Source organism: Bubalus kerabau, chromosome 7, assembly GCF_029407905.1.
Source record: "Bubalus kerabau isolate K-KA32 ecotype Philippines breed swamp buffalo chromosome 7, PCC_UOA_SB_1v2, whole genome shotgun sequence".
NCBI classification, from domain to species: domain Eukaryota; kingdom Metazoa; phylum Chordata; class Mammalia; order Artiodactyla; family Bovidae; genus Bubalus; species Bubalus kerabau.
In genome coordinates this window covers 62617201-62643003 of record NC_073630.1, presented here as the reverse complement: position 1 = coordinate 62643003, position 25803 = coordinate 62617201, and the positions used below count along the sequence as shown (strand labels likewise).

At 38.3% G+C, this 25803-nt stretch overlaps 1 protein-coding gene across 18 annotated transcripts in view; it reads left to right on the top strand.

The window, feature by feature from the left end:
• RFC1 (replication factor C subunit 1) overlaps positions 1-25803 on the top strand; it is a 126853-nt gene that overhangs the window by 88474 nt on the left and 12576 nt on the right. For 16 of the 18 annotated variants that reach the window (XM_055588297.1, XM_055588296.1, XM_055588300.1 and 13 more), the window contains 15 exons: positions 1963-2195; positions 3103-3180; positions 6944-7021; positions 8666-8753; positions 10102-10373; positions 12839-12946; positions 15929-16108; positions 17269-17373; positions 19364-19763; positions 21254-21366; positions 23131-23245; positions 24678-24769; positions 24955-25092; positions 25238-25333; positions 25457-25555. In XM_055588297.1, the coding sequence (XP_055444272.1) occupies positions 1963-2195; positions 3103-3180; positions 6944-7021; positions 8666-8753; positions 10102-10373; positions 12839-12946; positions 15929-16108; positions 17269-17373; positions 19364-19763; positions 21254-21366; positions 23131-23245; positions 24678-24769; positions 24955-25092; positions 25238-25333; positions 25457-25555 (2195 nt within the window). The remainder of the gene's footprint in view (positions 1-1962; positions 2196-3102; positions 3181-6943; positions 7022-8665; positions 8754-10101; positions 10374-12838; positions 12947-15928; positions 16109-17268; positions 17374-19363; positions 19764-21253; positions 21367-23130; positions 23246-24677; positions 24770-24954; positions 25093-25237; positions 25334-25456; positions 25556-25803) is intronic. The other 2 variants (XM_055588295.1, XM_055588298.1) reach the window with 2 other exon arrangements.

Here is a 25803-nt window from a genome sequence, read left to right as displayed (position 1 = left end):
CCTTAAGGGAACATGGACTTGTGGCGAGCTGAATGGGCATTCTCTGAGATGTCTGTTATATTTTTGCTTTATATAGTGGATTACTTTTTATGTTTAGTACTCAGAAACCTTTAAGAGTTATTTATGCATTGTTTATAGTTTCATTTTAATATAAATAGAGAATAAGACTAAATCCTTTTTGATTTTTATATATCTTAGGCACTTTTTATGTTTGAGATGGCAGCACCTAGGAATAGCATAGTTCCTGCCATATAACACCCTTAGCAAATACTAGTGGTTGAATGAGTACTAGAGAGGAAGCAAGGCTCATTCGTAGGTGGCCTTGAATAACAAACTTACAGAGTGAACACTCGCTCCTCCAGAGTGACCTGGCAACTGCCTTTTAGATTTTTCTTTTCATTGGATTTCTTTTTTTTTAATTAGGCCAAAGTGAAAAGCCTTTTATCTTGTGAATCACTGAACCAAACAAAAAGAGTTTACTGAGTTCCTTTTGAGGTGCATTTTTTGGGGTCTCTAGTTATGTATTGTCATGCATGCTTATAAAGACTTTTAAAGCCAGATGTTCGATGAAAACATTTTAGAAACATAAAATGTAGCACAGCAAAGTGTTTAAAGTCTTCAGTGGTTAGATATTGCTAGATATTCCACCTTCAAAATGTAGCTGTACTCTGCCTCTTCCCACCTCTGCAGCTACCACCCTAATCCAAGGCTTCAGATTTCCTCTCTAACTGTGCAGAACAGCTTCCTAAATGGGCTCCCTGCATTCACTTTTATCCCTTGATATTGTGTAATCCAAAGGACATGACTTAACTTGGATTACTCACAGCCCTGCTGAAAATTCTCCATATTGCACAGGAACCTGGAATGTTAGGTCCATGAATCAAAGTAAATTGGATGTGGTCAAGCAGGAGATGGCAAGTGTGAACATTGACATTTTAGGAATCAGTGAACTAAAAATGGATAGGAATGGGCAAATTTAATTCAGATGACCATTATATCTACTACTGTGGGCAAGAATCCCTCAGAAGAAATGGAGTAGTCCTCAAGTCATCAGAGGTGTCCAAAATGCTGTACTTGGGTGCAGTCTCAAAAGAGAATGATCTCAGTTCCAAGTCAAACCATTCAGCATCACAATAATCCAAGTGTATGTCCCAGCCACTGATGCTGAAGAAATTAAAGTCGAACGGTTCTGTAAAGACCGACAACACCTTCTAGAACTAACACCCAAAAAAGTTGTCCTTTTCATCATAAGGGATTGGAATGCAAAAGTAGAAGTCTAAGAGTTACCTGGGTAACAGTCAAGTTTGGCCTTGGAGTGCAGAATGAAGCAGGGCAAAGGTTAGCAGAATTTTGCCAAGAGAACGCACTGTTCATAGCAAATACCCTCTTCCAACAACATGAGAGACGACTTTACACATGGACATCACCAGATGGTCAGTAGTGAAATTGGATTGTTTCTACTACCCTATCTAAAAGAGAACCCTTCATCCACTGTCAATCTTTCATTCTGTTTTACTTTTCTTCATAGCACTTATAACTTGACGGCATATGTTTGTATCTATTTCCTCTTCTAGGTGCCAAGCTTTATAGGGGCAGGAATTTTGTCTTTTTAAAAAATTTTATTTAATTTTAACAGAAGGATAATTGCATGGAATTTTGTCTGTCTTATTCACTCCTGTATCCTCAGTGCCTTGCACATAATGGACACTCAGTAAATATTTGTTGACTACGTGAATAAATATACATGTTTATGTACTCTGGGTAGTCAGTGGGGGATATGGTGTATTACAGACCTAGCACTGGTAAATGTGAGGGTAACTGTTGAATTTAGGAGATAGCAAGAAAAAAAGTCATTAGCATCCCATAGCATGTATATATTTTTTAGAAAGTTGGTGGAAATGGTTGTTTTTGTAGTTAGAATTGATGTTTTATCAAACCACATTTGGTTATGTTTCGTTTAAGATGAAGACGATGACTTTGTGTGTAAGAAGACAGCCTCTAAATTAAAAGAAAATGGAGGATCTACAAATAGTTATCTTGGAGCATCAAACATGAAAAAGAATGAGGAAAACACTAAGACCAAGAATAAGCCTTTGTCACCAATAAAACTTACCCCCACATCAGTGCTTGATTATTTTGGAACTGGAAGCATCCAAAGATCAGATAAGAAGATGGTGGCAAGCAGAAGAAAAGAGGTGAGTGTTCTCCACGCTGGCAAGAATGTTCAGGATTTGTCCCCGTTCACTGTTGTTAATAAGAGGTGAAATGTGAATTTTATAAATAGATCAACATTTTATTGATGAAAATAATTTTCCTATGGGTAAAAGGTGTGGATGCTGTTTTGGAGAATGAAGAAATTGGCATATCACACATTGAAGCTTCTAATATTTGAAAGTGGGAAAAGATCATTTAAATCATGAGAATAAACTGTAATTCTTAGTGTTTAAATACTCAGAATGTAAACTAATTTTACCGTTAACCTCAGCTAGACAAAACTGGACAACATAATTGTTCCCAAGTGAGGTCATGAATATGTAACTTAGAATAGAGCCCACCCATTCTGTACATTTGACCTTTCAGGCTGATGGTTGGATTTATTTTTTTTTGGACACTTAGGAAACAGAAATACAGATAAATAAAGTAGTTCCCTGCGTGGGAACCTGGCACGTGGTGTGTGTGTGTTGATTTCACTAGTGCCTCCATAAGACAGTGTAATTTCTCTCACTATTGGTTTGCCAGTGTTGGGCTATTTCTGAAGTCAAGACATTAGATAGTATTTTGGGGATATTTCTTTTGGATATTTCAATAGAATATGTGAGAATCATCTGTCTGTAGGATATTTGCTCATTAGGAAATTGAATGTGATCATGGAGTAGATGTGAACATAATTTTTTGGCTGATGCTGCGTTGAGACTATATTTATCTCTCATTGATGTATTGGGTTAGCCAAAAAGTTCATTCAGGTTTTTCCATATGGTTTTACAGAAAACCCAAACGAACTTGTTGGCCAACCCAATATTTATTCATCTATGTTTAAAAAAAAGCACCTTATTTTGAACTTAAGGTTTATGCTATTCTTGCTTGATTTTCTTTGAAATATAGCCTTCACAAAATGCAGATGATTCCAGATTAAATGATGAAGCCATCGCCAAGCAATTACAGCTTGATGAAGATGCAGAGGTATTGGCATTTTCATTAGATAGTCGTAATCATTGGAGTTGTCACTTACTATTTAGTCTACTCAGGAGACAATTAGAGTAGTCTTATTTTGAATTGAGCCTCATTCTAAGAGTTATGTGTAAAATAAGTTAAGATCTAAAACTATATGAAAACCTAAGTTTATATAAAAGATAAATGATGAGAGCAGAGGATAATTGTTTAAAGATTTATTATTAGATTTCTTTGAATGGAAGCTTCCTTTAGTATAATTAAAATAATTTAACTTGGTCATATCTCTTTTCACTATGGACAGTCTCATCTACTTCTGTGGCCTTAAGTAGTATGCATGTGTTAGTGATTCCCTAAATCTACCTTCATTCAGAGTACTGTTTGTGGTAAACCTGTTCCCTTCATTTAATAAGTGTTCACTGAGCACTTACTGTGGCACACTTCTAGTTGTTAAGGCTACTGCAGTTAAAAAAAAATAATGTCATTATAAATGCTATGAGGACAAGTAAAGGGATAGCTGCTTTTGGTGGCAATCAGTCCCTGGTGGCTCAGATGGTAAAGCGTCTGCCTGTGATGTGGGAGACCTGGGTTCGATCCCTGGGTTGGGAAGATCTCCTGGAGAAGGAAACGGCAACCCAACCCACTCCAGTACTCTTGCCTGGAGAATCCCATGGACAGAGGAGCCTGGTAGGCTACAGTCCATGGGGTCACAAAGAGTCGGACATGACTGAGCGACTTCACTTTCACTTTCAATGGGGTTATTTAAATAAGAGGTTGGGAAACCCCTCTGAGGGAGTGACATTGGGGCATAAATTTAAGTGGTAAGCTTCCCTCCACTTGGAGGAAGAGTTCCTCTAAACAGAGAAAAGCAGGTGCAAGCCTCCTGAGGTAGAAATGTTTGAGCTTGATGACTTTGAAAGAAATAGCAGCAAATCTTGTTAAGTCATGACTGGTCTTTGGTACCTACCAGAAGGACTTGGGATGGAAAGGAGTCTGGATTTTAGTCTCTGTGAGATGAGAAGCCATTGGAGTACTGAATAGAGAAATGACATGACTTGATGGATCTTAAAAGAAAATTATTTGGGCTGCTATGAAGGTAATAAACCATGGTGGGGCAAAATCAGATCAGTTTGGAGACTGTTAGAGTGAGTGGGGGGCAAGAGACAAAGTTGGCTTGTACCAGGGTGGTGGTAATGGAAGAGGTGGTGAGAAGTGGTCACAATCTGTATGTGCTTTTTGAAGATATAACCTTCAAGTTGTTGCTGATAGATTGAATGTAAGGTATGAGGGAAAGAGAAGATTCAAAGATAACTCCATGTTTTTTTTGGCTTGGGCAACTAGGTGAATGGTGTTATCATTTATAAAGACTGGAACATTGATACAGGGAAGTCAAGAAATCTGTTTTGCTCAGAAATGCCTGATAGGCTTCCAAATGGAGATGCAGAGTGGGTAGTTGGTAGAGGAATCTGGAGCTCAGGGGAGAGGTCTAAGCTGAAGATACTTATTTGGGATCAGCAGCATTTGAATGGTATTAAAACCAGTGTAACTAGATGAGATCATGGAGAGAATGTAAACAGGAAAGAAGTGTCAGAATTGAGCTCTGGGCCACTGTTAACAATGAGAGGTCAGGAAGAGGAGGAGGATCAAGCAGAGGAGATTTACCAAAGTGGCTAGGGAAGTGGAGCAATCAGGAAAGCTTGGTATTTTATGGGAGCCAAGTGAAGAAGGTTATTTTAAGGACAAGTGTTCATCTCTGTCAGAGGCTCCAGACCTTGGTGCCTGTTGTTTGAACCCCCTTCCTATTTATTAGCTTAAATGTCGTGCTCTCATATTCCCTAAACTATGTAAGACATCCCTTCTGTGTACTTTACTGAACCCCCTGTACCTACTGTTAACATCTAAATGTCTTCCTGTCTGTCGACTTTAAGCTCTGTGCCGGGGTGTTTATGTCACAGCTATTGTACATCAGCGCCCGTTTTAGTGCTTGGCAAGGAAGAGGCTCTTGACAGCAGTTGTGAGAGAACAGTATCCCAGTCTTCTGCAGTGTATGTTGCTGTTCACGTTTTATTGATTTGGCAGTTTATAGTTTGTGTTTTCAAAATCTTTTTCCATCTTACTGTCTATACTGAATTTTATAAACTACATACAGGTATCCATGTGACTCAGGCTAGCACACATGGCCTAGGTAAAACTGTGGAGTGAGTTTTAGGGACCTGACTTCTTATCTGTCCCAGATACTGAAGGCTTACCCTATCCTTTCCAAACCAGGTGTGGCGCTTTGTATCACAATCCTCTATTTTCCCATTTCTGTCACATTCTTTCAGAATCTTGTTTGGGTAATTTATTAGTCTATGAAGGACTTTCAGGGTGTTAATAACTGACTGATGCTGTCCTTCTTAATTATCCCTCTAAGAGCTTCTGTTTTCCTCCCCTCCCCTTCACTTTCACCTTTTTGTTTATTCATTTAGTGAATGTGTGCCCAGAATCTAACTTGCAAGTCAGTATGTTAAACACTATCTGCTATGATAAACATTATATTAAAATATAAGACTTTTGATCACATAATACCATAATTACCAATAATGAATTTCTAATGGAAGTATTTACATTTCTTCTGAAACAATTAGAATCCTGTTTATTAGAAGTATACTACTACATAGTGTGAAATTTTAGAAAAATGATGTAAATTTCAACCAGAAATCCTTGCAGGACCACTAGAAGTTTAGAGTTTAGAGGAACTTTATATGATGAAGTTTGTTTGTTTGTTTTAGAAATTAGATGTGTAGTTCAGTTATGGTAAAGAAATGCTAGGCAACAGAGAGCATACTGATGTGCGCCTGTCTGGCTTGCTTATAGTTCTGTGTAACTTGAGTTAATTCATTTTATAAACAAGAGGAGACTTGGTTACTGAGTTCTTACCAGGCTTATACCAGTTTGCAAATCTTTTCTTTTGGATTGTTTTTGAGGTCCTTTCCTTTGTTTGAATAAGGTATTGTATTAGGCCATTTTATCAAGGAGCATAAATTTATAATGACAAATATAATCTGTTTCCACACATTCTCTTCTAGAAGAGTTCCATTTAATTGAAAGTAAAAATAGTAATATTTGGAAATAACAGCATGGTAACTAGAATGTCTGTGTGTTATATTAGCATGTTAGGAAAACTGGTATAATGACTTAAATTTTCAGAAGTTAAAACAGAGAAATTACTACTGTGTTGTATACCTTAAACTAGTATAAAATTGTTAAGTCTGCTATACTTCAGTTAAAAAAAAAGAACAGATACATTTGAGTTAGTAATTGAAAATAGAAGTTTGATGATATTAGTGATAGTTGCATTGTATGTATCTTACTGTCATGTGCAAAGGAACTATATAATTTTCTTGATTTATTTAGTTTTTTGTGTCCCCACCCAGGCTATTGCTTTTTGTGTTAGGATAATGATTCTTTTCTGAGCCCTTCTTAGAGTTTAGAATACATAGAAATGAGAGATCTGTAAGTATTGCATTGGGACCATTAAGAAAAAGCTAAAGACTTGGATCTTTATGCTCAGATCCATCTATCTTGCCTGCAAAATTAACAATAAATGTTCTGCAATCAAATTTGGCTTAGCAAAGCAAACCTGTGATACTTAACTTCTAAGTGAAAAAATGTCATAGTTACTTTCTAGAAAATCTTTTTCCAGTTTCTTTTAAGTATCACGAACTGAACATTTTAAAGCTTTTTATTTATAAAAAGAAAAAAAAGCAACTCACTGTGTTGACACTTTTTACAGCTGGAGAGACAACTGCATGAAGATGAAGAGTTTGCCAGAACGTTAGCCATGTTGGATGAAGAACCCAAGACCAAAAAGGTAGTGTTTTACCGGCTCTTTGCATTCTGAATATACAATACAGATCAGTGTTTCCTTTCAGACCTTTGTATCTTAGGCTTTGGAGATATAACCATGAATAACTCTTCTGTCAGATCAGATTAGATCAGTCGTTCAGTCCTGTCCTACTCTTTGAGACCCCATGAATCGCAGCACACCAGGCCTCCCTGTCCATCACCAACTCCCGGAGTTCACTCAGACTCACGTCCATCAAGTCAGTGATGCCATCCAGCCATCTCATCCTCTGTCGTCCCCTTCTCCTCTTGCCCCCAATCCCTCCCAGCATCAGAGTCTTTTCCAGTGAGTCAACTCTTCGCATGAGGTGGCCAAAGTACTGGAGTTTCAGCTTTAGCATCATTCCTTCCAAAGAAATCCCAGGGCTGATCTCCTTCAGAATGGACTGGTTGGATCTCCTTGCAGTCCAAGGGACTCTCAAGAGTCTTCTCCAACACCACAGTTCCAAAGCATCAATTCTTCGGTGCCCAGCCTTCTTCACAGTCCAACTCTCACATCCATACATGACCACAGGAAAAACCATAGCCTTGATTAGACGAACCTTTGTTGTCTTCTAGAGAGATGCTTAAAATTATTTCAGTTAATGAAAATGTTTTGGGGAAGCTCATTGAGAAACTTATTCTTCCTAAAGGAAGATCGATAGGACCAAAGCTAATCAGAACCCTTCTTCACAAAAAAACAAATTGTAACTTTGGCTTTCTGTTCCAAAGAGGTTCTTATGTACTTCTTCAGAGAATAACACTGATAAATAAACATTTCAATGGAATCTAAAGTTTAATAACTATAATATTAATTACTGTCTTTTTTTTTTTTTTTTTTAATTACTGTCTTTTTAAAAGCATAATTTGTTGTTTGTAGCTAGCTAACTTTAAGATCTGTATTAGGACAGTCTCAAATAGTGAGTATTTTGGGGAATCTCTGAAAGCATCAAGATTTTTTTCTTTAAGCACTTGATCTCCAAAAAATTAGCCTTATTTCTGTGAATCACACTCTGTTAATATTGTCAGTATCAATCGGACCGTTTTAAGAGATTTTACAGCAGGCAGATGTAAGGCAATGTAGGGAATGGTGGAGACTTTGTCATTAGAAAAGCCTTATTATTTCATCTAAAGACATTCAAATTGAAAATACTGCATTATACACCCCAATTGTGACCTTTCTGCAAAATGGAGTTTTGAAGAGCAGTGGAGAGAATGGACATTTTTTTCTTTTTTGAGAAAGTACTCTGTTTTTCTTTTGAGCTTTAGATTGTTGTTAGTCTTTTGGGTTAGATTTTAATTTTTAACTGCATGATGTGCTAACAGTTTGAGAATTGAGATGAAAGCAGCAGAAACAAGGCTTTCATTTTCAGCGTCACAAGTGGGGAACAACTGGGATAGTTTTTTTTAGGTCTGTTTTTATACTCTTTCATCTGTTTCCTCATCTGTAAAATTGAAAGTAATTAAACATGTTTCATCTGCCCCAGAAATTTTGTGTAAGAATGAATTAAAATTTATTGCATTGTTTTGCTACTTTGGAAGATGACCCTTAATCTTTGGTTGATTTTAACAACATACTTTGTGGTAAAAGTTTTCCTGTTGTCGCATTTGACACTTTTTTACATTTTCTTAGGCTGAAAAGGATGCAGAAGAAAGAGAGACATTTTCATCTGTACAAGTCAATTTATGTAAAGCAGAGAAACCTAAATACCCTCATAAAGGTAAAACTAGCAGAACAAAGTAAGCCGGAACATTTATCTTTATAGAAGAAACTTCATGTAACCTTTTGTTTAAACATTTGTCCAATAATTGCCTGGTATTTTTTTTTTTTTAATTAACTTATTTTAATTGGAGGATAATTACTTTACAATATTGTGATGGTTTTGCTACACATCAGTATAAATCAGCCATAGGTATACATGTGTCTCCTCCATCCTGAGCCGCCCCCCCCACCTCCCTCTCCACCCCATCCCTCTAGGTTGTCACAGAGCACCTGTGTGACAGGTGCCTGTCACATGGTGATGGGTTTGGGTGCTCTGCTTCATATATCAAACTTGCACTGGTTATTTGTTTTACATACGGTAATGTATGTTTCAATGCTATTCTCTCAAATCATCCCACCCTTGTCTTCTCCCACTGAGTCCAAAAGTCTCTTCTTTACATCTGTGTTTCCTTTGCTGCCTTGTATATAGGATCATTGGTACCATCTTCTAGATTGTATACAGTTAATATACAGTATTTGTCTTTCTCTTTCTGACTTCCTTCACTCTGTATAATAATTGCCTGGTATTCTTAGGTTGACATTATTTCATAGTACTGGAGCATGTTCTACTTAGATGCTTGGCAAACTGTGTGGTTGTTAGCTGGTACAGAATGCCTGTCTGCTCTGTAATTGTTGTTTGGGTTCATGTTAATTTCCAAGTGTAGTGCAAGTGTGTGGACTTCAGTACATGAAGACAAAAGACTAGATGTTTCAAGCTTATGTAGTTGAATCATCATCGTCCAGGTCATCTGAAGCTCTTCTGCTAGTTGTCTGTAGGTTTTAGTTTTTTTTCAGTTGTCCAGGTATCTAAGCATGTGCTAGTGGTTAGATGCTAATAGATGGGCTTAATCTTATAAGTATTAATGTATCTGTTCATATAATTTTAGTCTTGAAATACCAGGATTCTTTCAGACTTTATTACAAGCAGAATTTTTATGTGACAGGATATTCTAATTAGTAACTTTTCTCTGTGAATTTCGGATCATTGAAGTTTATCTGTGGAATAAAGTCCATGTTCTCAGATGTAGTTTACCATTTCATTTCAATTAATGAATAATTTATAGTTAAAAAGGCAGATCTCTTATTTTGAACTGGTTACACAAAGAAGTAATATACAAATATTTAATTAAAAAAGTTTTGTATAAACTTAAAACTAAAATTTTAATGTGAATGTTATGAAGTCACCATATAACAATATGTCCTACTAAGATTATTCTTAGTTGAAAAATGAAAAAATAGTCTTGATATTGGGTATCATTTTGCAAAAACAACATTTATAATCCTTTCTTTCTTCCTCATAAAAACAGAACAATTTTCAGATGAAAGAAAGAACTTCAGCCCTAAGAAGCAAACTAAGTGTGAAGGTTCAAGACAATCCCAGCAACGTTCCAGGTCATCAGCTCATAAAACAGGAGAAACTTCTCCAAAAGCCAGTTCTAAGCTGGCACTTTTGAAAAAAAAAGAAGAGAGTTCTAATAAAGAAACAGAGTTTATGGCCTCAAAAAGAAAAGAAAATGTTATTGAGTTAAAAGAGACAAGAACTCCTAAGAAAATCAAAAGTTCTCCAGCTAAAAAAGAGGTAGACATTTTCGAAAAGGGTATCATTGAGGGGGTTGTGTGTTGGTCTGGTTTGTTTTAAAGTTTTGTCTCTAACTTTATAAGGCATTATAGTATCTTAAAGATACTCTCTTATTTAAAGATGCTGCTGCAGAATATAGGTTATTATTAATAATATAGCTAAATAAGCCCGTATGTATTGAGGGTTAATGTGTATCAGATACTGTGCTCATACAGGTGATATGTCATGTAATCTTCACACAAGAGATATTTACTTTTATTATTCAACTTTTGAAGATGATAAAACAGGCTGAAAGGGCTTAAGTAGCTTTCCCAAGATCATCTGGTGAGTACATGGCAGAGTCATTTTGAACTCAGGTCCTCTAAGGCCAGTAAAAAGTAATGTAATATTGTGGCTCTGAACATGGACTCTGGAGCCAGTTTTGGATCATAGTCCTGCCACTGGGCAGATATGTGACCTCGGTCTGGTTACTTCCCCTCTCTCTGCTTTGGTTTCTTCATTTGTAAAATTGGGATAATAATAGTATGCAATGAGATAATGTGTATAACTGCTTGGAACAGTGCCTGGTACATAATACATGCTATATAAATTTTGGCTATTATTATTATTAAAATAACTTATTTGGAATTGTCCTGAATGTATGCCTTTTTGCTCCTGTTTAACAGGAGCAAATCATTTTCAGAGGGATAAACAGTGAAGGAATGCAGAATGACTTTTATTTATATATTTATTTATTTATTTTTCAGAATGACTTTTAGAAGTTTTTTTGTTTTCATATGTATTTGAGAATTGTTTCTTAGAGTCTCCAGTTTGAAACCACCTTATTAGGATCATAAGAGAAGCCACTGTTCCTTCAAGCCTCTCTGGCACTTGCAGTTAAAAGCAGAATATTATCTATTTTAAGTGCTCATTACCATTATTTTTTAGTGAAAAACTGAAATGCTGAATGATTTCTAGATGCTTTTGTTTTTGGTCAGTGCTAATAAATGTGCTTAAGGGGACAATTAACTTTTTGGTCTCAGATTTTTCTTCGCAAAGTACTTAGCTGGAGAATGAATATTTTTTTCAGACACACTAAACATGTTCAGTTTATAGACGCTTGTCTATTTTTATTAAAGCAGAATAATTTAAAAATGATACTGTTGCTATTCACCTTATTTTTCAAAGTTGAAATAGAAATGACTCAGAGAACTTAAGTAGTTTTGGGAACATGAAAGTCTGTTTTATAAATTCAGTCTATCTCAGTCAAATAATTTTGACTTCACAAATGAATGTGCTTTAGATTTCTTTTATAATTTGTTTATAATTCAGTTATTTTTTCACAGAATTATTGTTATAAATGATTTTCCCATTTTGGCATGCATTGTACTTTCCTGTGACACTAGTTAAAAATATGATTTCCTCGGGCACGTGGTCTGGGCAGGTGTATTTCAACAAGCTTCTGAGATGATATGGTTGCATACCACCATTTGAGAACCACTGATAAAAAGTAGGATTAGAGTCTAGGATTAGCCTATAGCCTATGGCACAATTAACTCAAAACCAAAGCAACTTATTTTCTTTTGTTGATTAAATCATTTGTTTGTATAAAAGTGGTATTTTGTCTATTCTCAGAGGACTTTGAGGTGGCTTACAAGTTAAAAATAATGTAAAATTAGGAAGTGGAAAAAATGACAGAGATCATTCTTGTAGTAGTTCTTAATTATCTAAGATGTTCTTCCCCCAAATGTACACATGCTGGTTATACCTCCTATCTCTGGGTCAAAAACTTGGAGTGCATCCAGGGATTACAGTTTAAAAGATTTCCCCAGTATTTTCTGAGAGATACCCATGGTCAGATCCCTTGAGAGAAGCAGAATAGGAGAGATTAGACCCAGAAGGGAGAGTGGTGGCATACAGAATGTGTCTGCTTTTTGGAGTATAGCTCGCTTCTCATTTGAGCCAGGTGTTTATATAAAGCCATTAATTCTCAGACTGTAGTGCCTATTTCCCCAGGAGTACAGGGGATAAGTTATATTAAGGGTATTCAGAGCCATTGTCTAAAAATAGTATATTTTCTTCTGTGATCGTTTACTTGGGAAAAAATTAATTTTTCCACTGAAATACACATGATATACTATGGAATAGAATTTAAAATTCATGTGAATTTTTGAAATAAAATACATCTTTTTGTTTTGTGGCTTGGGGCTAGCAGCTTGGCTTGTATGCTCAGTCTACCCTGAGGTTTGTGCCTTTAGAGAGAGTTGAAGGGTTTAAGAAGGGCTTATGACAGGGCTGTTTGTAAGCCTGGCGTGTGTAGATCGGGACGTACCTATGTGGTTGAAAATGTTAGTATCAGGATCAAGCACCGAAGTGACTTACTGTTTGTTTATTGATAGGTATTTTTATTTATTTTTTGATATGTATTTTTAATTTTGTAAGAATTTTGCATGACTTTACTCATTTTTCTTTCCGTCTCCCCAAAGTCTGTAAGTCCTGATGAGGCTGAAAAGAGACGCACTAATTATCAAGCTTACCGAAGCTACTTAAATCGAGAAGGTCCCAAAGCTCTGGGCTCCAAAGAAATACCAAAGGTAAGAACACTGAGAGGGTGTTTCAAGGCCTCTGGTCTATGGGTCCATGTATGTATTCACTATGTCTACAGTAGCAGAGAATTAATAATTAAAAATGAGCAGGGCTTCCCTGGTGGCTCAGTGGTAAAGAATCTGCCTGCCAATGCAGCAAGACATGGGTTCGACCCCTGGTCCAGGAAGATCCCACGTGCCGTGGAATAGCTAAGCCCGTGTGCTGCAGCTGCTGAGCCTGTGCTCTAGAGCCTGAAACCGCAACTGCTGAGCCCATGTGCTGTAGCTGCTAAAGCCCACGTGCCCTAGAGCCAGTACTCTGCAACAGAAGTCACTGCAGTGAGAAGCCCTCACACTGCAAGTAGAAAGTAGCCCCCGCTCACCACAAGAAAAAGCCCACACAGCAGCAGACCCAGCACAGCCGAAAGTAAATAAATAAAAAAGAACAGGAAAACATTAATCACCATCTTTACAAATTAGGATGTAGGATACGGCAGTCACAAGACTAATGCTTTTTGCCTTCATGGTACATAATTATTATAATTGTGATATGTGCCATAAGGGAAAAAGCAGAGATTCTTTTAGGGAATCTGGTCCTTAAGTGGAGTTGTGGGTGGGGGAACAGTATGACCAGATTTGCATTTCAGGCTGAGCACTCTTGGCTGCTAAATATAGAGTGCAGTGGAGGCAGGGGGGAATAAATGCAGGCAGATCAATTAGGAGAGATGGTGAGAAATGATAGAGACTTGTCTAGAGTAGTAGCAGTGACCAGGCTGAGAAGTGAAGTAGCTTCAATGAAAAAGGAAAATCTATAGGACGTGGTGGTAATTGGGAGTGGGAACCGAGAAAGAATGAGCATGGGGTGATTTCCTCGTTACTGGCGTGAGCATCTGTGGGTGGATGCTGATACCGCTGGAGGCAGAGCAGATTTGGGGAGATGATAATGAGTTCATTGTGACCATGCTGTGCTTTAGATGTATGCAAGGTAGCCAGGTGGAAATATTCAGTGGACAGGAGGACTGGAGCTCAGAACAGAAGTCACGATGGGATGCAAAAGATTGGGCATTATTGGCGTGTAGAAAATGTTTGAAGAACTTGATGTCACCTGGCAAACAAGGACAGAATGAGAAGAGACCTTGGACCTAGCTTCCTCATGAAGTGGAGGAGGGTGAAACCCAGAAACAGACGGAGGAGCAGCAGCCCCAGATAGAGGAGAGAAACCTGGTAAAGGTGGTATCACAGTAGCAAAGGGAGGAGAGAGTTTTAAAAAAACATTGAGGAGACTGAAAATTGTCCACTGCGTTCAGTAATGTGAATGATCCTTAGTGATCCTAGCAAAAGTTTTGATAGAATGATGGAGGCAGAACCTGGTGGAAGTGGGTTGAAGAGTGAGTGGGAGGAGATGAAATGGAGGCAGCATAAGTAGATGATGTTGGTTGTGAAGGGGAGAGGAGAGAGAGGACTTCTAGCTATAATGGGAGGTGGCTTTAGGGGGAAAATGTGAGCGTCTTTAAGGTTTGTTGCTATTCAGTTGCTCAGTCACATCTGATTCTTTTGCCACCCCGTGGGCTGTAGCCTACCAGGCTCCTCTGTCCATGGGATTGCCCAGGCAGGAACACTGGAGCCAGTTGCTGTTCCCTACTCCAGGGGATCTACCCAGACCAGGGATTGAACTGTCATCTCTGTAATTGGCAGGCAGGTTCTTTACCACTGAGTCAGATGCTTAAAGCATGTTTTTTTTGATGATGGAATTGATCTATCAGAAAGGGAGAGATTGAAGATATCCCAGAAAGAGAAGGATAATCAAAGGTACTATGAGGTTTCTGAGAATGTAGAAGGGCAGGGGATTCAGAACACAGATGGAGGTGTAGTTCCCATAATAAAGAGGGGCAGAGGATGAGCCAGAAGGGGCTAGTGGGCTGTGTAGGAGGCTGGAGGAAGATACCAGGCTTGCCTCCTGTATGAAAGATAAAAAAGCTTCTGCTTGAGAGGACTTGAGCCAAAGTGGTGTTCTTAGGGGGTGGCCAGGTTTCAGTGAAAGCAAGGTCATGGATGGAATATTGGAGAAGAGGTTGAGAATATTGGGTGGTTTGCTGGTCCTGCAATGAGAGTTCGAGAATGAAAGAGCGTGGTAGGGAGATCCACAAGGTCGTTTCAATCCTAGAGTCATAGGGACCTTGAGATGTTGTTAGTCAAACCTTTTCTCTCCAAACAGACTTACTACACTCCCCCTACGCTCCCAGCAACAGTTCTTCACCTGGATGGTGAAGGATTGAGCTTGTATTGGGGCAGTCTTTGAATTTTGCTTAGCTGCTTCTTTGCAAGCATGTTTTAAGTCTATGTTGATCTCAATCCTCTTTTCAAAAGTAATAAGTAACTTGGAATGACATATATTTTTCCTTTTGCTTGGGGTTATACCATATTGAACCATTGTGAAAGTAAAAAAAAATCTATACCTGTGCACAGTTCCAATTAAGATTGAATGTCTTTCCATCTAGCCTTCTTTTGCCGAGTGTCTTTTGTCTTATCAGATTAACTTTTCAATCAAGAGATGGTATGATAGGGTAAGAGCTCAAACCTGTGTATTTTTTTCAGAATTGAAACTTTTTTTAGCAGAAGCAAGATATTCTGTAGGTGCATTACATCTGGTTGCTTACTTAAAGTTATACAAGTTAACTAGTAGTTTAAATATTTTTTAAACAGTGAGGATAGTATGAATGGATAATTTTAATAAGGTTTCCTAACCATACTGAACATACATTTTTTTGTTGCTGGTTTTATAAGCTTGTTAAATGTTAACCTACATAAGAATTTCTCAGGATTTAATTTCAGTTTCTGTGTATTGACTGTAAATTTCCTGCAGATTTTTTCATGCTGAGATTATTTATGATGTCAAATGAGAAAAATCAACTTCCTGCAGTTTTGATGCCAAATATTTCTTTGGAAAGCTACCATGTAATTTCCTCTCTGCTTGAACATTTTGGTTTTTAGGGAGCTGAAAATTGCTTGGAAGGCCTTACGTTTGTAATCACAGGAGTGCTGGAGTCCATTGAACGAGATGAGGCCAAGTCTCTAATTGAGCGTTACGGGGGAAAAGTGACAGGAAATGTCAGCAAGAAAACAAACTACCTGGTCATGGGTCGTGATAGTGGCCAATCCAAGAGTGACAAGGTGGGTAGTGCTGTGTTCTCAGCACAGTGAAATAGCCTGCTTGCCTTGGCAGGCTCATGATGTGACCATACGTAGTAATGTCCTGTACACAGAGGGAAATGAGGAGAAAAAATGGAAAAGTCATTTCTTCTCTACGTTATTTCTTCTCCACAGAAGTGTTGTTTGTCTTTGACCCGGGATTTTGGTTTTCCAGCTGAAGGCACAGTTCCTATTTACTTGGCTTTCTTAGTGTAGTATTCTAGCCAGAATATTTTTTTTGAAGATAGAAGCAAATGCAGTTTTCCTCTAGAAGCAAAAGCAGTTTTCCTCTTCTTCTAGTCCTAAGTATTCCTATATATGCTGCTGTGGACTCCATCTTGAGTTTTTTAAGTGGAAACTCTCTTTTATACTTAGTTCCAAATAGTAGAATACCTGACTAACTGTGGTTTTGACAAATAGCTGCTTATTTCCTTACCTTATGAGGATTCCAGAGGTGGGCAGTTGCTGGGGATGGTTCAGCCCCTCAGAGATGTAGCTGGACTTAGCTCTGTCCTTCACTTCTGTCTCCATGCATGTTGCCTTGTGTGGCAAGCTGTCTGCTGCTCTCAAGTTCACATTCAAGGCAGGAAGTAGGGGGCAGTGGCAAGATGTTACACTAGGTGTAACTGACCATAAGAGTTTTCCCGGAAATACCTCTTATAGAATTCCACTTAAGTCTCATTGGCCAGAGCTGTCCTGTGGCCATTCAGAGTGATAGAGTTTGGGGAGGATGAAGATTCTTCTGATTCTTAGACCAGTCATAAGTCATCCCTTGGAGATAAACACACTGCAGTTCTGTTAGCAGGGGAGACAGTGGAGGAGGTCTGCTAGCCAGTCGAGCCTGGCAGAGGGTGTGAAGAGCTGGACTTAGGCCTTAGAGGCTTTGACCTTCTTAGGGTAGAGAGAAAGGGAAAGCAGTCCACAAAAGGGGCAGTGTGATACCCCGGGTGCCAACCCACCATTCTTAGAGGAGGTTCTGTTATTTTCTTTTTAGCGATGCTTTTTCATGCATACTGTTTTAAAAAATTTTCCAGTGTTACCTAGTTTACAAATGTGGTTTTTCACCTTCTGACAAGCCTGAGAATCATATTTCTTTTTTATAGAAAGTAACAGTTTCAATGATTTGCATTTTAAATTAATAGGCAGCAGCCTTGGGAACAAATATTATTGATGAAGATGGCCTGTTGAATCTGATTCGAACTATGCCAGGCAAGAAGTCCAAGTATGAAATAGCCGCTGAAGCTGAGGTTTGTATAAAGTGAACTTGACTTATTTATGTTGGTGTATAGACCTTCCCTGTTTCATAGAGACATTTCTTGGGTGAATACAGGCCTGTGGGCTAAAAAATTAACTTTTCCTCCTGCTGCAAATGAACTTCCCTTATTTCCTTTTGAGTAGGTGGACTCAGCTGTCGGCTGTTGTCATTGATGTATTTCTTTAACTTTCTCAAGGGAGTATGAGGAGGAAGAGGGGACCATACATTGTACTACCCATATCTATTAATTACTGATTAAACTGTCCATATTTTCCTTATTCTTACAGTAAAACTGTGCAGAGCTTCTTGATTAAGAATTCTTTGAAGGTTATATCATACATATCAGCATGATAAAATCATTTGCTTTTAGAACTATATTGGGACTTTTTCAGTTGTGATAGAAACCAAGCCCATGTTACCTTTAGCAAAAAAGGGAACCATTTTGACTCACATAAGTAAACTCTGAGAAATCTGATGTGGGGACTGCTGGGTCTACAGACTGCAGTGCTTTCAGTACTCTTTCGGTTTCTGTCTCTCTACTTCTCCTAGTGTTAGCTGCATTCATTTCCACTATATACATGTCCATGTGTGGGACACAGGGCTGCCAGCAGTCCAAGTTTGATGTCCCCAGCTCTGTCACCCAAGTGGTGAGGTGGTCTTCCAATTTATTCCAGTTAGAAAAGTCTTGGGGAATGATTTGGATTGTCCCATCATCCATGTCCCCTAATGTTCACAACTTACATAACATAGTGCAGTTCTCAAAACCAGGAGATTAACATTGATGCTAAACGTGTTAACTTCACATTTAGCCCCGTCGTCCTTAGGATCTCACACTGCGTTGAGTTGTGTCTTCTTAGTCTCCTCCAATCTGTGAGAGTTCTGCAAGTCTTTCCTCTGTCTTTTTATGACCTTGATTTGATGAGTGCTAGTCATTTCTTTTGTAGACTGTCTCTCAATTTGGGCTGTTGATCTTTTCTCATGGTGAGGTTGAGGTTATACATTTTGGGCAAGACGACCACATAAGTGATACTGTGTCCCCTTCAGGGCATCACATCAGCTGTGCATGATGTTGATATGTCTTATTATTGGTGGTGTTAGCCTTTGTTACTTAGTTCATATGATTTCTGCCTGGTTTTTTCACTAGTGAAGTGACAGTTTTTCCTTTTGTATTGATAAATGTCTTGGGGAGATACTTTAATACAGTGCTAATACCTTGCTTTTGGTCAGATTTCCCACTAATTTTAGTTTTCATAGATCATAAAACTCACCTGCTGTAAAATGTACGTCCGTGGTTTAGTTTATTCACAGGACTGGGCCGCTGTCACCACTGTCTATTCCAGAACAGTTGTCCCCCCACAGAAACTGATCATACCCACCCCTTGGCAACCGCTGCTCTATTCTGAACATTTTGTATAAAGCGAAACACGTAACATGTGGCCGTCTTACCTTTTTTCACCTAGCACCTTGTTTTCAAAGTATTGAAGCATGATTGGTGCTCCTCTCCTTTTTGTTGGTGATTAGTATTTCATTGTGTGGATATACCATGTTTTATTTGTTCATCCTCTGATGGCCAAGAGTGGTGTGGCTATAATATTTGTATATATAAAATGTAATAATGCTGCTATGAACATTTATGTAAATGTTTTTGTGGAGGAATAAAATATCAACGAGTCACAAAGCAAAAATTCTTAATCCTTTTTTTAAACTAATTTTATAATACTTAATTGCTTTCAAAAAGCTATTTTCATTTTTTTTAACTCTCATTTTTAAAATTGCATGTGGATGCTTTTGGTGTGTTGTTCATTTTTTTTTTTTTAAAGTTTGGAACATGGAGATTTCCACAAATAGCAGAGTCCATTGTGAGAAGACAGACCCAGGTTGAGTAGCTCACCTGGGGACCTCAGTTTGTCCTCTAGAGTACATTTAGCAGGATAGAAATTCTGTATATCTCATCAGGTTTCTTTTTTCCTCCAATTTTTAAGATGAAGAAAGAAAAATCCAAATTGGAAAGAACACCCCAAAAAAAAGATCAAGGAAAAAGAAAAAGTAGTCCAACTAAGAAGGAATCAGAATCTAAAAAGTGCAAACTGACTCCCAAAAGGGAAAGCTCTATAAAGTCACTAAAAAAGGAAGCAAGTGTGTCTCAGAGAGGCCTGGACTTCAAGGAGCAGGCGGCTGAGGAGACAAATGGTGACAGCCGGGCTAGGAATTTGGCTGATGACAGCAGAGAAAGCAAAGTGGAAAGTTTGCTCTGGGTGGATAAGTATAAGCCAACCTCGCTCAAGACCATAATTGGACAGCAAGGTGACCAGAGCTGTGCCAACAAACTCCTGCGCTGGCTCCAAAACTGGCACAAGAGTCCATCCGAAGATAAGAAACACGGTGATTTTACAGCTTCATTCATTCTTGTGTGTGTCTGTCACCATGTCATTGCTCAGGAACACATATGTTAGGAAGTGTAATAGTTGGTTATTGATTCTCAGCAAGCATTTATTAAGAGCTTGCTCTGAGCCTCGGTGTCATACTAGACCCCAAAAGTGCTGTTGTGAACAAAGCACAGTCCCCTTTAAGAATCTTCCAGTCAGTGAGGGAGACGTAGATAAACCAGCATTTAAAATGTACTGTGCTAAGTACAGTTAGAGGGTTAAGTGTAGGGCACTCAGGAGTTGGAAGAGTGTGGACAGGGATTCCCGTCCCTAGAGGAAGGGATAGCTAAGCTAAGACTTGGAAACTCAAAGGAGTTAGCTTGGTGAAGGGAGGGGAGTGTCAGGTGGGACATGTCTCAAGGTCCGCGACATGTGAGAGCAAGACCCCCGAGAGGGCCAGAGAGACTCGGGGGGGAAAGGTACACGTAAAAAGCTGAGGCATGCTGCAGAGGAGGCAGCCTGAGAACCCCAGCAGCGTGTTTGCTTTTGCTAGGCATGGAAAATGAACGGTCATATATATTTATTATTGGAACTGAAGTTTCCAGTCACAAATGCTAGTAAAGTCTTGAATTCCAGCCACAACCCTGGGGGATACTGTGTGAGAAATAAAAAGGAGAAATTTAGTGAGCATCGTAGTGAATTTCCAGAGTGATGGCTGGGTTATTTGCAGCGAGGTCGTCACTAGACATTGGTCAACAGAGCCACTTTATTTTATTTATAATATTTAAATAATATAATTTTGATGATACAGGGTTAAACTGACCCTTTTTCTCTTTCAAAACCAAATAAAATGTGGTGTAAGTGCTTTATGTGCCTAAAGAAGAGGTTTTAAGGCTTCAGGCGAGCTGTAGTCCCTTTCCCCATGCCTGAGGTAGGCTTAACCATCTCTCTCTCTCTCAGCCCTTGTGCACGTGTTGAGCACCTATTATGTTCCAGGCCCCCATGATAAGGGGAGGAGTTGAGCTGGGCAGGATAGTTGCGGATGCAACGTCTTCAATTCATTCTTTTTGTGGCCATTCTTGTTAATATTTATTAAGACATGCCAGGCTCTGTGCTCAGCTTGTCCATCCTCACAGCTTCCCCTCCAGGCACATCACTGTTGTTTCCCTCATTTTACAAAGGAGGAAACAGACAGGGTTAAGTCACCTGCAGTTCTCCCAAAACCCAGGGAGTCTGCTCAATGACCTATGTTTTTGTAGGAAAGGAGGCTCATAAAATTATTGTTTTGAAGTTTTTTTATTTGAGTGAAGATGAGGTAGGGAGTAGAATTTCACTAAATGCTCAGGAAACTATTGCTTGAACTTTGCAAAAAAAAAAAAAAATTGCAGATTTTCAGTGAAACTGGAGGACTGCTCTTGATGCTAATTTAATGCACAGTTATTCCTGTCATTCCTGCATTTCTGTTAGGTCGTAGAGGTTAACATTCTGGAATTTCTTTTTCCCTAGCAGCAAAGTTTGGGAAATTTGCTGGCAAAGATGATGGCTCCAGTTTTAAAGCGGCGCTGCTCTCAGGTCCTCCTGGTGTTGGCAAAACAACCACAGCTTCTCTGGTTTGTCAGGTGCGTATTCTGTCATTACTTTTCTAAAATCCAACCTCTGCAGTTTGCTTTGGTTCTGAGCCTATTTGTCATTTTTCCCCCTTTTAAAAATATTGGTAATTATAATAATAGGTGATATTTACTTGTGTGCCAGGCCGTGTGCATATAAGCCCTTGGGTGCATAATCTTACAGATAATATGTCTTACAGACTGTTACAGATATCTTATATGCCCCTGTAGGAAAAATTCTGTGTACCGAATATATGTACTCTTGCCGTCGTCATGTGACAAATGAAACAGATTTGTAGAGGAGGGTGGTGGCACAGTGTGACCCCGGCATCTGGCTCTCACACTGCGGGTCCTGCCTTTGCTCTTGTTGTCTCTACATTTGCCACATCTCTGGACAGTGAGAGCATGAGGCACTGGAGCAAACCAGGACTCATGTATCAGAATGCGTGCTCAGCCACTTCAGTCATGTCCGACTCCTTGTGACCCCATGGACTGTAGCCCGCCAGGCTCCTCTGTCCATGGGATTCTCCAGGCAAGAGTACCGGAGTGGGCTGCCATTTCCTTCTCCAGGAGATCTTCCTGACCCAGGGGTTGAACCCAAGTCTCCTATGGCTCCTGCGTTGCAGGCAGATTCTTTACCGCTGAGTCACCAGGGGAGTCCAGATGTATCAGAATGGTGTGAAACAATACATGAAGTAGTATCAGAAAAATTAAATGAGAGATTTTACACTTACTTTAAATTTATTACTGGATTTCCCAACCCTTTGTCCCATAGGTTGATGTTTTTGTTTAGTATTTTTTATTATAGACCAGACCATAAATTTTTAGCTCTTATAATAACTATATATTTTCTACTCTATTATTTAACATTTAAAAACAAAAACAAAAAATGTTTTCCCTAGTCTTTACAATTGTGAAAATGACGCCTTTTTTCCCCTTTATTATTAGCATTACTTTTTTGTGGAATTAATGGTTTTGCATAATGCCTTAACATAATGATCCCTTTTGGGAAATAAGCCCAAGTTAGTTGATTTTTCAGTTTGAGAGGGAGATTATATATTGGGATAATTTGACACAGAACAATTTATAGTTTATCTTGAAGAGTCAATGATTACTTTTTGTTATCTTAATGTACTTTTTGATATCTTAATTCTATATCTGGTATTGAAATTTTGGGGTAGTTATATTTAATTCTTTTGGGGACTTTACGAAGTGAACTTTAAGAAGCGAACTAGTAAAATTGCTTGTTCAGATATGCTCTTCCAGATTAGTTCTATGTAGCAGTTGAGGTTTTAAGACCACATTTGTGTGTGTATTTATGTGTTGTGTTATATATGTATATGATATTAAAAAATCTCTTATTGTGATTCATATTATAGTTAATCTCATTATCTATTAGTGTCCACTGTATTAATGGCACCCCACTCCAGTACTCTTGCCTGGAAAATCCCATAGATGGAGGGGCCTGGTAGGCTGCAGTCCATGGGGTCGCTAAGAGTTGGACACAACTGAGTGACTTCACTTTCACTTTTCACTTTCATGCATTGGAGAAGGAAATGGCAACCCACTCCAGTGTTCTTGCCTGGAGAATCCCAGGGATGGGGGAGCCTGGTGGGCTGCCGTCTATGGGGTCGCACAGAGTTGGACATGACTGAAGTGACTTAGCAGCATGGTTTCTTATGTGACTTTTCTAGCCTCTTTCTTAATTGCTTTGTTTCTGTGCGGAGAGCTAATAATTTGCATTGTGATAGTAATGTTTTCCAACGTTTGGATTAGGAATTGGGATATAGCTATGTGGAACTGAATGCAAGTGACACTCGGAGTAAGAACAGTTTGAAGGAGATTGTTGCTGAGTCACTGAATAATACCAGCATCAAAGGCTTTTATTCAAGTATGTGGGTTTCTTTTTTTTTTTGGCAGAGGGGTTGGGGGGAAGTTATGTAAGAAAAATGGGTTCGTTTCAACGTTCAGTAACATTACTATGATTGAACATTACTATGTGCCAAGCACCCTATTAAATCCTGGGGTTATTGAGAGAATGACATAACCCTGATAGGCACTAGTTAACTTTTTTTTTTTTAGGTCTTAGTGGTTTCTAAGACTGTGATAAAAATATATACATGGACATAATTACGCAGATTTTAGAGGTTGAATTCAAGAGTGAATCCTGTGAAGAAAGTTAATAACAACTAATGAAGTATGATGAGTGAGGAAATAGAGGCCTGTAGGTAAAGGAATGGTTCTATCTGGGACACTGGGGAAAGCTACCATGAAAGGGTGACGTTTGTTCAAAGGGCCTTGAAGAATGAGAAGGAGAATAGTTTGCGGGTGGAAGAGATTATTTCAGGCAAAGGCAGTAGAGGAGATGAGACACAGTATAAAAGTGCCACTGCTTCAGGTTGTAGCTAGTGGTCTGGTGTGGCCAGAGTTTATGGGGAAAATAGGATACTCAAATTACAGACCATACTGCATATTTAGAATCTATGGTATTTTGCATGGTCACTGAATGAATGGTAGAGATGATTGTTAAAAAGAATTTGCTCAGGAAATGTCACACATATGCATGATTATTGGGAATGTAAATTGGTACAACTCTGGAGAGCAATCTAACAGCATTACTTGAAGTTATTTAATAAATTATATATACCCTTAACCCAGAAATTCTGATTCCTGGAATTTAGCAACTGTTATACTTGTATATATGCAAAATGACACATACATGTAGGGATCTTCATTTCATATAATTCATAATAGCAAAAGATTGAAGGATCTTCATATTATATCAATGAAAAGTGATTGATTTTTGATATATGTGTAAAATGGAATATTATAGCATTTAAAAAATGAGGTGTTCTGTATCTACAGATAAGGAACAGAATACCAAGGGGTGTGTGTGTGTGTATTTTAAAAATAGAAATTCCATTTTATTTTTTTGGCCATGCCATGTGACATGTGAGATTATAGTTCCCTGACCAGGGATCAGACCCATGCCTTCTGCAGTGGAAGTGCTGAGTCTTAACCACTGGACCATCAGGGAAGTCCTGAAGGTGTATATTTTTATGTACACGTTTTTAACATGTAGGATATCTCTTAAGGGGTACGTCCCTGAGTGAGTTTACATCATTGCCTCTAGAGAGAGAAACTGCATACCCTAGCGGACAGAGGTGGGAGAGAGTTTCACTGCTTACTCTTGTGCCTTTTGAATTTTGTATCATGTACCTATGTTATTTATATATATGTGTATATAGTATTTTTTTTTTAAGCAGCAGTGTTTGAACAACAATTTTTTTTGTCCCATCCCATTGCTTCTCACCATGGGTCAGGTGGAACAGTCCATTCAGTAGGCACGAGGCATGCTCTCATCATGGATGAAGTAGATGGCATGGCTGGCAATGAGGACAGGGGAGGAATTCAGGTAATGAAAGGACTGTATTTCTGTAGTGGTGCTGTTAATTTTTAGGTTTTAAAAAGAATTTGAAGAGCTAATTATAATTACGGCAGTTAAGGCATGTTGCTGAGGAGGTTTTAAAACCTAAAATACATATATTTTGTGATCTTTTTTTTAACAAATTATATTTATTTTGCAAATTTGCTTTTCAGGAATTAATTGGCCTGATAAAACATACAAAAATTCCCATTATTTGTATGTGCAATGATAGAAATCATCCCAAGATTCGCTCTTTGGTTCATTATTGTTTTGATCTTCGTTTTCAAAGACCTCGGGTTGAACAGATTAAGGTATGATAATTGGATTTTTTTCTCCATCACACTGTCATGTATATTTTTGGGTCAGTTTTTAAAGTACCTGATAAATATTTTAAAATATCTGATTATGTGAATTAAAAAAAATCATTGAAGTTTCATTCTCCTTTGTCAATTTCAGGGTGCTATGATGTCTATTGCATTTAAAGAGGGTCTAAAGATCCCCCCTCCAGCTATGAATGAAATAATTTTGGGAGCTAATCAAGATATCAGACAGGTAAATTAAATATATGTTATATAGCAGTTGACAATTCTTTTCAACTGATGCCTTTAGTGTTTTGGGGACAGGGAGTGGCAGTGTTTTCTTATCTTGATAGTGTCTTGCTTGTGATTCTTTTAGGTTTTACACAATCTGAATATGTGGTGTGCACGGAATAAGGCACTAACCTATGACCAGGCCAAGGCTGATTCTCATAGAGCCAAAAAGGACATCAAACTGGTAAAATGAATTTTCATTTCCTACTTTCTTAGCCAAAGCATTTCTTCTCCTATCAGTATTAATCTAATGGAAATAGTTATTACAGTTCATAGAGACATCTACACAACGTATGGATGTTTATAGTAAATAGATATAGAACTGAAATGGACTGGAATGGGTGAATTTAACTCAGATGACCATTATATCTACTACTGCGGGAAGGAATCCCTCAGAAGAAATGGAGTGGCCATCATGGTCAACAAAAGAGT